The sequence below is a fragment of the Salvelinus fontinalis genome, unplaced genomic scaffold, assembly GCF_029448725.1.
Source record: "Salvelinus fontinalis isolate EN_2023a unplaced genomic scaffold, ASM2944872v1 scaffold_0409, whole genome shotgun sequence".
In the NCBI taxonomy this organism is placed as follows: domain Eukaryota; kingdom Metazoa; phylum Chordata; class Actinopteri; order Salmoniformes; family Salmonidae; genus Salvelinus; species Salvelinus fontinalis.
In genome coordinates this window covers 115823-129653 of record NW_026600618.1, presented here as the reverse complement: position 1 = coordinate 129653, position 13831 = coordinate 115823, and the positions used below count along the sequence as shown (strand labels likewise).

The 13831-nt window shown below is 39.5% G+C and overlaps 1 protein-coding gene across 1 annotated transcript in view; it reads right to left on the bottom strand.

Moving 5' to 3' along the window:
* LOC129845946 (zinc finger protein 850-like) overlaps positions 1–13564 on the bottom strand; it is a 35138-nt gene extending 21574 nt beyond the window's left edge. Inside the window, exons 1-5 of the mRNA XM_055913927.1 lie at positions 13062–13564; positions 12517–12620; positions 12211–12388; positions 6958–7055; positions 6650–6827 (exon numbers count right to left, since the gene is read on the bottom strand). Coding sequence (XP_055769902.1) covers positions 6650–6827; positions 6958–7055; positions 12211–12388; positions 12517–12620; positions 13062–13275 — 772 coding nt within the window. The 5' untranslated portion in view covers positions 13276–13564. The remainder of the gene's footprint in view (positions 1–6649; positions 6828–6957; positions 7056–12210; positions 12389–12516; positions 12621–13061) is intronic.
* Between the last annotated feature and the right edge of the window lie 267 nt (positions 13565–13831).

The following is a 13831-nucleotide window of genomic DNA, read 5'->3' as shown; positions in this document are numbered from 1 at the left end:
GGCAAAAGCAAACCATGCGATTATCTGAGGACAGCACCCCATCAAACAAACACATGACAATCATATTTCAACCCGCCAGGTGCGATACAAAACTCAGAAATAACTATATAATTTGTGCCTTAAGTTTGAAGAGCTTCTTCTGTTGGGACTCCAATATGTCCCATAAACATCACAAATGGTCCTTTTGTTCAATTAATTCCGTCGTTATATCTCCAAAATGTCCATTTATTTGGCGCGTTTGATAAAAAAAAACACCGGTTCCAACTCACCCAGCATGACTACAAATATCTAATAAGTTAAGTTACCTGTAAACGCTGTCCAAACATTTCAAACAACTTTCCTAATCCAACTTTAGGTATTTTAAAATGTAAATAATCGAGAAAGTTTAAGACGGGATAAACTGTGTTCAATACCGGATAAAAACAACGTGAAGCGCGTGACCTGGAGCATCAAAACATTAGAGAGCACAAGGCTGGACCCTCGTTCTGAATAGCCGTACTTCTTCATTTCTCTAAAGAAAAACATCAACCAATTTCTAAAGACTGTTGACATCTAGTGGAAGCAATAGGAACTGCAACCAAGTGCCACAGAAAAGTGCCACACAAAGCCATTTGAAAACAGAGTCACCTCAAAAACAAAAGTTTCACCTGCCAAATAAGTTCTGTTATACCCACAGACATTATTTTATTCATTCATTCACCGCAAAGATAGCATTCGCAAAAACCAGCAAAATATATAAAATTAATCACTAACCTTGACCTTCATCAGATGACAGTCTTATAACATCATGTTACACAATACATATATGTTTTGTTCAAAAATGTGCATATTTAGAGGTACAAATCTTGGTTTTACATTGTGAATACGTAGCCAAAATGCACAAAATTGTCCGGAGATATTTTGGACAGTCGCCTAATCTAATCAAAGAACTCATCATAAACTTTACTAAAAAATACATGTTGTACAGCAAATTAAAGATACACTGGTTCTTAATGCAACCGCTGTGTTAGATTTTTAAAAATAACTTTAGTACGACATACAGCTTGCGTTATTGCGAGACAGCGCCCGCTAAAAGGGCGGAGAAAAGGACTAAACATTTCACACAAAAATACGAAATAACATCATAAATTGTTCTTACTTTTGCTGGGCTTCCATCAGAATATTGTACAAGGAGTCCTAGGTCCAGAACAAATCGTTGTTTGGTTTTAGAATGTCCTTCTCTCCTGTCGAATAGCAACCAAAGCTAGCCAAGTGGCGCGAAGCTGTCCATCACCACCAAACGCAGAGAACGGAACACGCCAAAACTCCCGAAAAACGTTCAATAATCTGATAAAACTATATTGAAAAAACATACTTTACGATGATATTGTCACATTTATCAAATAAAATCAAAGCCGGAGAAATTAGCCGTCTATAAGGAAAGCTTTTCAGAAGCCAATGCTGATGTCCTACCCGCGCCTTCCTGAACAAAGGAAATTGGGGTCATGTCATTCCAAGATCTCTCTTTTGACCTCAGATCAAGCTATACACTCCATTTCTTCTCTCACTGCCTATTGACATCTAGTGGAAGGCGTATGAAGTGCATGTATACTAATAGATTTCAAGCAAATGAATAGGGAGGCCCTGGAACAGAGCCTCGATTTCAGATTTTTCACTTTCTGACAGGAAGTTTGCTGCAAAATGAGTTCTGTTTTACTCACAGATATAATTCAAACGGTTTTAGAAACTTGAGTGTTTTCTATCCAATAGTTTTCTATCCAATAATAATATGCATATTGTACGAGCAAGAATTGAGTACGAGGCCGTTTGAAATGGGCACCATTCATCCAAGCTACTCAATACTGCCCCTGCAGCCATAAGAAGTTAAGACTCCATGCTACAGTCCTCCTTTAAGACTCCATGCTACAGTCCTCCTTTAAGACTCCATAATGTTTCATCATTAGATGCTACAGTCCTCCTTTAAGACTCCATCATGTTTAGAATGTGTCTGGAAGCGCTACTCTATCTATTCTACTCTCATCCTTTTGGTTTTAATAATATTTAATAATAATAATAATGTTATACTAGATAATAACTAACTTTAATAACTAGAGTTAATACCTGCCTGGCGCACCAACAAAATCTTTATCTTTACCCCCCTCTTACAATACCGCTACAGAATTAGCATAGTAGGCCATGTAATTTAAGGTAATCTGAAATATTTAGGACTAACTTATTCCTTGCCACCCATTCTGAAACTAACTGCAGCTCTATGTTAAGTGTTGCAGTCATTTCAGTCGCTGTAGTAGCTGACGTGTACAGTGTTGAGTCATCCGCATACATAAATGTCATTGGCATGTTGTTGGTAAAGATTGAAAAAAGAAGGTGCTAAACAGCTGCCCTGGGGAATTCCTGATTCTACCTTGATTTTGTTATACAGGCTTCCATTAAAGAACACTGTGTTCTGTTAGACAGGTAGCTCTGGGGCGGCAGGTAGCCTAGTGGTTAAAGCGGTAGGCCAGTAACCGAAACATTGCTGGATCGAATCCCCGAGCTGACAAGGTAAAACTCTGTCGTTCTGCCCCTGAACAAGGCAGTCCTAGGCCGTCATTGAAAAAAAGAATTTGTTCTTAACTGACTTGCCTAGTTAAATACCTAGTTTAATTTTTTTTTTAATTATCTTTATCCACAATATATCAGGGGGTGTAAAGCCATACGTTTTTTTCAGCAGCAGACTATGATCGATACTGTCAAAAGCCGCACTGAAGTCTAACAGCCCCAACAATATTTTTATCATCAATTTCTCTTAGCCAATCAGTCATTTGTAAGTGCTGTGCTGTTGTTGAATGAACTTCCCTATAAGCTGAAAGTCTATATTTGTTTACTGTAAAATAGCATTGTATCTGGCCAAACACCATTTTTTATTTCTAAAAGTAAGGGTTGGTAACAGGTTGATTGGTCGGCTATTTAAGCCAGTAAAGGGAGCTTTACTATTCTTGGATGGTGGAATGACTTTAGCTTCCCTCCAAGCCTGAGGGAACACACTTTCTAGTAGGCTTAAATTGAAGATAATGCAGATAGAAGTGGAAATATCGGCCGCTATTATCCTCAATCATTTTCCATCCACGTTGTCAGACACCAGTGACATGTCATTGTTGATTTTATTGCCCAAAATGTCATTGAAGATGCTCCAAAGCTTTTTACAATCATTCTTCATGTCATTTATCTTTGTTTCATTGTGTAGTTTCTTCTTTTTATTCAGTTTAGTCACATTATTTCTCAATTTGCAATAGGTTTGCCAATCAGTTCTACAGCCAGACCTATTTGCCATCTCTTTTGCCTCCCTCTTCATCATACCATTTTTAAATTCCTTATCAATCCACGTGGATTTAACGGTTTTTACAGTCATTTTCTTAATGGGTGCATGCTTATTAGTAACTGGGATAAGCAATTTCATAAACGTGTCAAGGGCAGCGTCTGGTGGCTCGTCATTACACACCACGGACCAACATATATTGTTTCCATTGATGGAATCGGCTAAACTTTGAACATGGAGACATTAAAGAAGTGATAGGAAGTGAAAGAGACTGGGTGTTATGTCAGAAGTTAATGGTTCTCTGAAGAAAGACAGATGGCTTCGGAATGTGTTGGGTGGACGAGAGGAAAGCAAAGTGTGAAACAGGGGAGACAGATGGACATCTGTGGATTAGATGAAGGAGGGGTTGAGGTCAGGACAGATTCTCATCAGGGAGACAAAGGTTTGGTATCCTGTTACCCTCTTTACTCTCTTCCTGTGGAACCATAAGATGTAAGGATTGGAGAGAAGGAGGAGTGTCTTACGTGAGATATAACGTGGGGCAAAAAAGTATTTAGTCAGCCACCAATGAACCTTGTGAAGACTTACAGAAAACGTTTGACCTCTGTCATTGCCAACAAAGGGTATATAACAAAGTATTGAGATAAACTTTTGTTATTGACCAAATACTTATTTTCCACCATAATTTGCAAATAATTCATTAAAAATCCTACAATGTGATTTTCTGGATTTTTTTTCTCATTTTGTCTGTCATAGTTGAAGTGTACCTATGATGAAAATTACAGACCTCTCTCATCTTTTTAAGTGGGAGAACTTGCACAATTGGTGGCTGACTAAATACATTTTTGCCCCACTGTATATCTGGATGGAACAAATGTTGGGTTGTCTGAATTACAGATGTACAGAACCTTTGGGAATAATTAAACTTGGTTAAAGCTTCTCTAGTGTCCGTGAGTTATTTACTCTGAAAAATAAGAACCTAACAACATCAACACCATAGGAATCACTACAAACAATTGTATGACCTCTTATATAGAACAGTAGGCCAAGCCTTTTGGAACTGTGGTTTTCCTAGATATGGCTACTATATTGTGATCACTACATCCGATGAATCTGGATACTGCTTTCAAACAAATTTCTGCAGCATTAGTAAAGATATGATCAAAATATGTTGATGATTTCATTTCTGTACTGTTTGTAACTACCCTGGTAGGTTGATTGATAACCTGAACCAGGTTGACGGCACTGGTTACAGTTTGAAGCTTTCTCTTGAGTGGGCAGCCTGATCACAGCTTTCCTCCAATATTAGTTAATTAAATAACTTCTTATGGCTGCAGGGGCAGTATTGAGTAGCTTGGATGAAAGGTGCACAGAGGTGCCCATAGTAAACTGCCTGCTCCTCATTCCCAGTTGCTAATTATGCATATTATTATTCATATTGGATAGAAAACACTCTGAAGTTTCTAAAACCGTTTGAATTATGTCTGTGAGTATAACAGAACTCATATGACAGGCAAAAACCTGAGTAGTTCCACTTCCTGTTTGATTTTTTTCTGAGGGGGCAGATTTTCAACCAAGCTCTCATTGAAATTACAGCGAGATATTGGTGAGTTTTCACTTCCTACGGCTTCCACTAGATGTCAACAGTCAATAGAACTTTGTCTGATGACTCTAATGTGAAGGGGGGCCGAAGGAGACAGGAATGAGTAATCACTGCCACGAGCTGACCATGCTTTCACATGCGCGTTCACATGAGGAGGACCTCCGTTCCACCGCTCATCTGAAGTCAATCTAATTCTCCGGTTGGAACGTTATTCAAGATGTATGTTAACAACATTCTAAAGATTGATTCAGTACATCGTTTGACATGTTTCTACTGACTGTTACGGAACTTTTGGACATTTCGTCACGTTATAGTGGAGGCGCTTTGTGACTTTGGAATTGTTTACCAAAGGCACTAACCAAAGTAGCTAATTGGACATAAATAACGGACATTATTGAACAAATCAAGCATTTATTGTGGACCTGGGATTCCTAGGACTGCATTCTGATAAAGTTCATCAAAGGAAAGGAAACATTTATCATGTATTTTCTGGTTTCTGTTGACCCCAACATGGCGGCTAATTTGGCTATTGTTCTGAGCTCCGTCTAAGATTATTGCATGATTTGCTTTTTCCGTAAAGTTTTTTTGAAATCTGACACAGCGTTTGCATTAAGGAGAGGTATATCTATAATTCCATGTGTATAACTTGTATTATCATCTACATTAATGATGAGTATTTCTGTTGAAACAATGTGGCTATGCAAAATCACTTGATGTTTTTGGAACTAGTGAATGTAACGCGCCAATGTAAACTCAGATTTTTTGTTATAAATATGAACTTTATCAAACAAAACATGCATGTATTGTGTAACATGAAGTCCTATGAGAATCATCTGATGAAGATAATCAAAGGTTAGTGATTCATTTATCTATATTTCTGCTATTTGTGAAAGCTATCTTTCGCTGGAAAAATGGCTGTGCTTATTGTGGTTTGGTGTGACTTAAACATAATAATTTGTAGTGCTTTCGCTGAAAAGCATATTTGAAATCGGACACTTTCGTGGGATTAACAACAAGATTAATTTTAATTATGAGATTTCTGTTGTTTTTGAATTTGGCGCTCTGCACTTTCACTGGCTGTTGTCATATCGATCCCGGTAGCGTGATGCAGCCATAAGAAGTTAACAGTGTCTTGAGTTTAGTTTGCCTGTTCTACAGTCTTGTAAAGATAGGGGAGTTGACTGGGACAGGCAATGTAACATCCATAATGTTTTAAGGAAAAGTTTTTGTAAAACCTTACAACAGATCATTGAAACTTTCTCTCCAAAACTAACTTTCATCAAGGTTTTATATGGTCTATTGGTTTCTCTCTTTTCATTGGCAGAATCCTTTTTCAGTGTTAAGATATTCATAACATCCATATCCACCAGTCTATCTTCATGTCAACTAACAGAACTCTGCTGGTTGTCCTGGTAACAGATACCAGTCTATCTTCATGTCAACTAACAGAACTCTGCTGGTTGTCCTGGTAACAGATACCAGTCTATCTTCATGTCAACTAACAGAACTCTGCTGGTTGTCCTGGTAACAGATACCAGTCTATCTTCCTGTCAACTAACAGAACTCTGCTGGTTGTCCTCGTAACAGATACCAGTCTATCTTCATGTCAACTAACAGAACTCTGCTGGTTGTCCTGGTAACAGATACCAGTCTATCTTCATGTCAACTAACAGAACTCTGCTGGTTGTCCAGGTAACAGATACCAGTGGGCAGATCTATTGTATTTGTCCAAACTAAATTACAGCACTTACTTTGATGTGTCAAATCTGATCCTTTCTTCTCTTCTCCTCCTCTCACAGTTCCACTCAGCCCTGTTGTTTTCCTGCAGTCCACCAGCAGCACAGACAACCTCTTCATACCCAGCAGTAAGGCGCTACCGGGAGAGGCACGACACGGGGACTCCGGGAGGGAGGAAGGGCTAGCGTTGTCCTGGTAACCATAAAGAGGGGACACAGACACATATCATTATGGATGCTGATGTCACTGTTGTCATAAAGTGCTTTACAGAAACCCAGCCCCCGATAGAGCAAGCTGTATGCTAGACCAGACCAAGCTGTACCATCTGGTGTTCTGTTCTGGAGAGACTCTTCTCTGCCTCGTCAGCATCAGGATGTTGTTGAGGCTCCCCAGAGAATCCATGATAGTCACATCTCTCTCCTGTGTGAATGACAACATCAAACAGACAGTCAACTTATGATCTTCTATTGCAATCATAGGGTCTTACCAGAGACATTAATATGTCTAAAAAGGGCCTAAATTGGCCACTTTCATTATGCTTTTTTAAAAAACGGTTTGTGATGCAAATGTAAAAGGTTGTACCACGAAATGGGTGCCTTTTGCATTCCTTTGATATTTTATGTAGAAATTATGCACCAGAATTGGATTGTAAAATCCTGTTATACAAGATGAAGTGCGCTTTAATATAGACCAGGTCCTGGTCCTAAAAAAAGATGTACCAATGGCACATTGAAACTAACAACTTATACAGTACAGAACAACATATTCATGTGTAGAACTTCAGTAGAATCCCCCTTTAAAACCCCACAGTTCAACAACTGCTGTTTGTGCCCCTGTTTTTAAAGACAGTACTCACTGATGGTAATCGGATATTCTGACTCCTCCTCCTCCCTTTTCACTCCTAAAACGTCTTCCTCCTCTTTTATTGAGATAGCCTCCTCTTTTACTCCAAAAGGTTCTTCCTCGTCTTTCACTACATTCTCCTCCTTCAATGTTACGGCATCTTCCTCCATTTTCATTCTGAAGCTTCTTCCTCTCCTTTCACCAGAACTTATTTTCTCCGTCTAGTTTAGTGAGCTCATGCTCTGGGCGATTAGCCTAGTGCAGTATGAAGTTAACACATTCCCTAATTTAAGAAGCAAATTACGTTAAAATGAACTATTAGATACGTAAACAGAATTGTGTTCTAAACACCATATAATATACACAGGATTAGTCTAAAGAGCTTAAATGCTCCTGTTTTATCTTCGCTAGCAAACCACCGCGTTGGTTGAATCAGAGGCCTTTTGTCGCTGTTGAAGAAGCCTCCCGCCCCGTCCATTAAATTATACGTCACGCAAGAAGCATTACCTGAAAAACTCACATTGCCATCTGCTGACTGGAGTGGGTAACACAGATTGGAACAAAAATAAAGCAATGTCAAAAAAAGTAATTTAAAAACAACCAGATGTTATGTTAACTTACTTCTTAGAGCCAAAACGTTCCTCCAGGGCTGACCTGCCCATTAGGTGACAGATTGAAGAGGGCGACATTAGCTTGGAATATGCCATCCTCGTCAAATTGACCAAGGCTCATCGCTAACAACACCTCACATAATTCTGCCCAAAAACAATGAAAACTTCTCACCCAGTGGCATATGGGATATTTAGGTGAGTGTTAGCACATAAAGCAGTGCCCACTTTGCAAAAGGCAACATGGACAGATAGGACTCTACCTGTGTAGAGCACATGCCCCTTTGCCCTTCCTGTCTCTAAAGTGCCCTTTTGGGTGGTGGTATAATTTGTATTCATTTTTTGTCATAGTTATTTTTAACCCACTGCCTGCAAGTCGTTTTTAAATTCACCTCAGTGATTTGTATTTTCCTTCAACTTTCTGAAGAGGAAACAGCCAGGAAATGCCCCTGTCTGAGTCCATTTGTCTACCACTATGTGTAGTTTTTAGCGATAATGCTAATGACAACCATCTTCTGGTTGATGGAAAAGTTTTACATTTACATTTACATTTAAGTCAAGTTTTCCCACAAACCTTTTCAATTAAATGTCAACTACAAAGTAGTCTATGCCTACCTGGCAGAATGATATCATGATTATTTGCATCAATCCAGTTGTGATTTGTTCAGCAAACTCTGCAATCACATGTGTGCTACAGAGACACCACTAACCAAGCAAGGCTCTTGCTGGTGCCACTTGAATTAAAGGATATCTACACCCAAAAAGGAAAATGTCTTAGATTTTTCTCAGACGACAAAAGTGGTCTCCTTTTGTTGTTTTTCTATTAACAATGTGATTTTGAGAGCGAAAAACTGAAAAACAGAAACAAATCAGAAACCTGAAAAATTACTAAACGGAGAAAACGGAATTTGAGAAAATATATTAAATATTCTATTGATTGTCTCTCATTATGTCACACCAGACTTCGCTTTGGCTCCCCCTCCTGTCCAGTCTAGGCGTTCAGCGTTGCCGGCCTTCTAGCTGCTGCCGAACCTACTGCTGTCAAACGCCCTTCACTCATCAACCCCCGGCCTTCTAGCTGCTGCCCAAACTACTGCTGTCAAACGCCCTTCACTCATCAACCCCCGGACTTGTCTCGTCATCATTACACGCACCTGGTTCCAATCGCCCCTCTATCACTGTTTATATATACACTCCCTCTGCCATTTTGTCTTTTGTGGGTCATTGTAAATGTTACTTGTTTTCCTGAGAGGAATCTCTCCTACTATTTCCTGAGTACTTTATATAGTTCACCCTGTGCCTTCTTGTTTTCCTGAGAGGAATCTCTCCTACTATTTCCTGAGTACTTTATATAGTTCAACCTGGGCCTTTATGTTAATGAAGATCTAATTTGAGCACAACAACGTTTGGGTTTTGTTCCGCTTTGATCTGTTGGTGCTGAAATAAATTCAGTCTTTCCAAACCTGAGACTGCATCCTTCCTACTCCTCTCTACACCAGTAACACATTATCTAGGAGAGTGTAGAGCAGTGTTAACCAATCCTGGTCCTCCACTACCACCAACAGTAACACATTATCTAGGATAGTGTAGAGCAGTGTTAACCAATCCTGGTCCTCCACTACCACCAACAGTAACACATTATCTAGGAGAGTGTAGAGCAGTGTTAACCAATCCTGGTCCTCCACTACCACCAACAGTAACACATTATCTAGGAGAGTGTAGAGCAGTGTTAACCAATCCTGGTCTTCCACTACCCCCAACAGTAACACATTATCTAGGAGAGTGTAGAGCAGTGTTAACCAATCCTACTCCTCTCTACACCAGTAACACATTATCTAGGAGAGTGTAGAGCAGTGTTAACCAATCCTACTCCTCTCTACACCAGTAACACATTATCTAGGATAGTGTAGAGCAGTGTTAACCAATCCTACTCCTCTCTACACCAGTAACACATTATCTAGGAGAGTGTAGAGCAGTGTTAACCAATCCTACTCCTCTCTACACCAGTAACACATTATCTAGGAGAGTGTAGAGCAGTGTTAACCAATCCTACTCCTCTCTACACCAGTAACACATTATCTAGGAGAGTGTAGAGCAGTGTTAACCAATCCTACTCCTCTCTACACCAGTAACACATTATCTAGGAGAGTGTAGAGCAGTGTTAACCAATCCTACTCCTCTCTACACCAGTAACACATTATCTAGGAGAGTGTAGAGCAGTGTTAACCAATCCTACTCCTCTCTACACCAGTAACACATTATCTAGGAGAGTGTAGAGCAGTGTTAACCAATCCTACTCCTCTCTACACCAGTAACACATTATCTAGGAGAGTGTAGAGCAGTTTTAACCAATCCTAATCTTCTATACACCAGTAACACATTATCTATGTGTTGGGTGGACGAGAGGAAAGCAAGTGTGAAACAGGGGAGACAGATGGACATCTGTGGATTAGATGAAGGAGGGGTTGAGGTCAGGACAGATTCTCATCAGGGAGACAAAGGTTTGGTATCCTGTTACCCTCTTTACTCTCTTCCTGTGGAACCATAAGATGTAAGGATTGGAGAGAAGGAGGAATGTCTTACGTGAGATATAACGTGGGGCAAAAAAGTATTTAGTCAGCCACCAATGAACCTTGTGAAGACTTACAGAAAACGTTTGACCTCTGTCATTGCCAACAAAGGGTATATAACAAAGTATTGAGATAAACTTTTGTTATTGACCAAATACTTATTTTCCACCATAATTTGTAAATAAATTCATTAAAAATCCTACAATGTGATTTTCTGGATTTTTTTTCTCATTTTGTCTGTCATAGTTGAATTGTACCTATGATGAAAATTACAGACCTCTCTCATCTTTTTAAGTGGGAGAACTTGCACAATTGGTGTCTGACTAAATACATTTTTGCCCCACTGTATATCTGGATGGAACAAATGTTGGGTTGTCTGAATTACAGCTGTACAAAACCTTTGGGAATAATTAAACTTGGTTAAAGCTTCTCTAGTGTCCGTGAGTTATTTACTGTGAAAAAAAATAACCCAACAACATCAACAACATAGGAATCACTACAAACAATTGTATGACCTCTTAAATAGCACATTAGGTCCAGCCTTTTGGAACTTTGGTTTTCCTAGATATGGCTACTATATTGTGATCACTACATCCAAAGAATCTGGATACTGCTTTCAAACAAATTTCTGCAGCATTAGTAAAGATATGATCAAAATATGTTGATGATTTCATTTCTGTACTGTTTGTAACTACCCTGGTAGGTTGATTGATAACCTGATCAAGGTTGCAGGCACTGGTTACAGTTCAAAGCTTTCTCTTGAGAGGGCAGCCTGATCACAGCTTTCCTCCAATATTAGTTAATTAATTAACAGTGTCTGGAGTTAAGTTTGCCTGTTCTACAGTCTTGTAAAGATAGGGGGGTTGACTGGGACAGGCAATGTAACATCCATAATGTTTTAAGATAAAGTTTTTGTAAAACAAGCACCTTACAACGGATCATTGAAACTTTCTCTCCAAAGCTAACTTTCATCAAGGTTTTATATGGTCTATTGGTTTCTCTCTTTTCATTGGCACAATCCTTTTTCAGTGTTATAATATTCATAACATCCATATCCACCAGTCTATCTTCCTGTCAACTAACAGAACTCTGCTGGTTGTCCTGGTAACAGATACCAGTCTATCTTCCTGTCAACTAACAGAACTCTGCTGGTTGTCCCGTTAACAGATACCAGTCTATCTTCATGTCAACTAACAGAACTCTGCTGGTTGTCCTGGTAACAGATACCAGTCTATCTTCATGTCAACTAACAGAACTCTGCTGGTTGTCCTGGTAACAGATACCAGTCTATCTTCCTGTCAACTAACAGAACTCTGCTGGTTGTCCTGGTAACAGATACCAGTCTATCTTCATGTCAACTAACAGAACTCTGCTGGTTGTCCTGGTAACAGATACCAGTCTATCTTCCTGTCAACTAACAGAACTCTGCTGGTTGTCCTGGTAACAGATACCAGTCTATCATCCTGTCGACTAACAGACCTCTGCTGGTTGTCCTGGTAACAGATACCAGTGGGCAGATCTATTTATTTGTTCAAACTGAACTACAGAACTTACTTTGATGAGTCAAATCTGATCCTTTCTTCTCTCCTCCTCCTCTCACAGTTCCACTCAGCCCCGTTGTTTTCCTGCAGTCCACTAGCAGCACAGACAACCTCTTCATACCCAGCAGTAAGGTGCTACCGGGAGAGGCACGACACGGGGACTCCGGGAGGGAGGAAGGGCTAGTGTTGTCCTGGTAACCACAAAGAGGGGACACAGACACATATCATTATGGATGCTGATGTCACTGTTGTCACAAAGTGTTTTACAGAAGCCCAGCCCAGACCCGATAGAGCAAGCTGTATGCTAGACCAGACCAACCTGTACCATCTGGTGTTCTGATCTGGAGAGACTCTTCTCTGACTCGTCAGCATCAGGATGTTGTTGAGGCTCCCCAGAGGATCCACGATAGTCATGTCTCTCTCCTGTGTGAACGAGGACATCAAACAGATGGTAAACTTATGACCATCTATTGCAATCTTAGAGTCTTACAAGGGGCATGAATATGTCTAAAATGGCCACTTTCATCATGATTTCCTAAAATGTTCTTTGTGGTGCAAATGTAAAAGGGTCGTTCCACAAAATGGGTGACTTTTGCATCCCTTTTATATTTTAAGTAGAAAATATGCACCAATATTGAATTTTAAAAGCCTGTTATATTAGATGAGGGGAACTTTAATATAGACCACATGGAGAATTCAATACATCTAATTGAAAAGTCCCAACAAAAATGTACCAATGGCAGATCGAACCGTTAACAATTTATACAGTACTGAACAACATATTAAAATATATAACTTCAGTAGAACGCCCCCACAGTTCAACAACTGCATAGTTTGTGCCCCTGCTTTTAAGAAAGTACTCACTGGTGTTAATCGGATCTTCTGTCTCCTCTTTCACTCCCAAAACGTCTTCCTCCTTCACCTTTACTGAGATAGCATCCTCTTCCTCTCTAAAAGGTTCTTTCTCTTCTATCACTATAACAGCCTCCTCTTCCTCCTTTTTCATTCTGAAAGATTCTTTCTCCATACAGCAGACCCCCTCTTCATTAGCAAGGGAGGAGTAGTTTGGTGTGCTCATTGTCAGGGATGTTAGCTAGCTAGGTAGCATTAGCGACTAGCCTAGTGCTAGGCTCAGTATCAATCTTTAACAAGTTTGCAAATTGAACAAGCAAATTAGGTTAAAGTTAAGCAGTTGATACGTCAACCGAAATTTGTTTAAAACACTGGGATTAGCTAATGTACACAAACATGGTCTAAAACGTAAACCTTTCAGTTTTATGTTGGCTAGCAAGCTACCGGGGTGGTTGAAAGAGTATCCGCGTTGTTGTTCCTGAATAAGCGTCCGGTCCAGAAAATGACACGTCACGCAAGAAGCATCACCTGAAAGACGCACATCGCCATCTGCTGGCTGGAGTGGGTAACGCAGTTTGGAAACAATAGTTTCTACACTTTTTTGTATTGGAAAGAACGTCATAATAATTTAACAATAAGCTGATATATTTTCTCTTCCAAATAATAGGTTCCTGTACACAGACGTAGAAGCTCAATATGAATATGTAGATGATGAATAAATACTTATATGAATAGGTAGTGTGTTATTAATACACATTTTCTCTGTTTATTTTTCACATTCG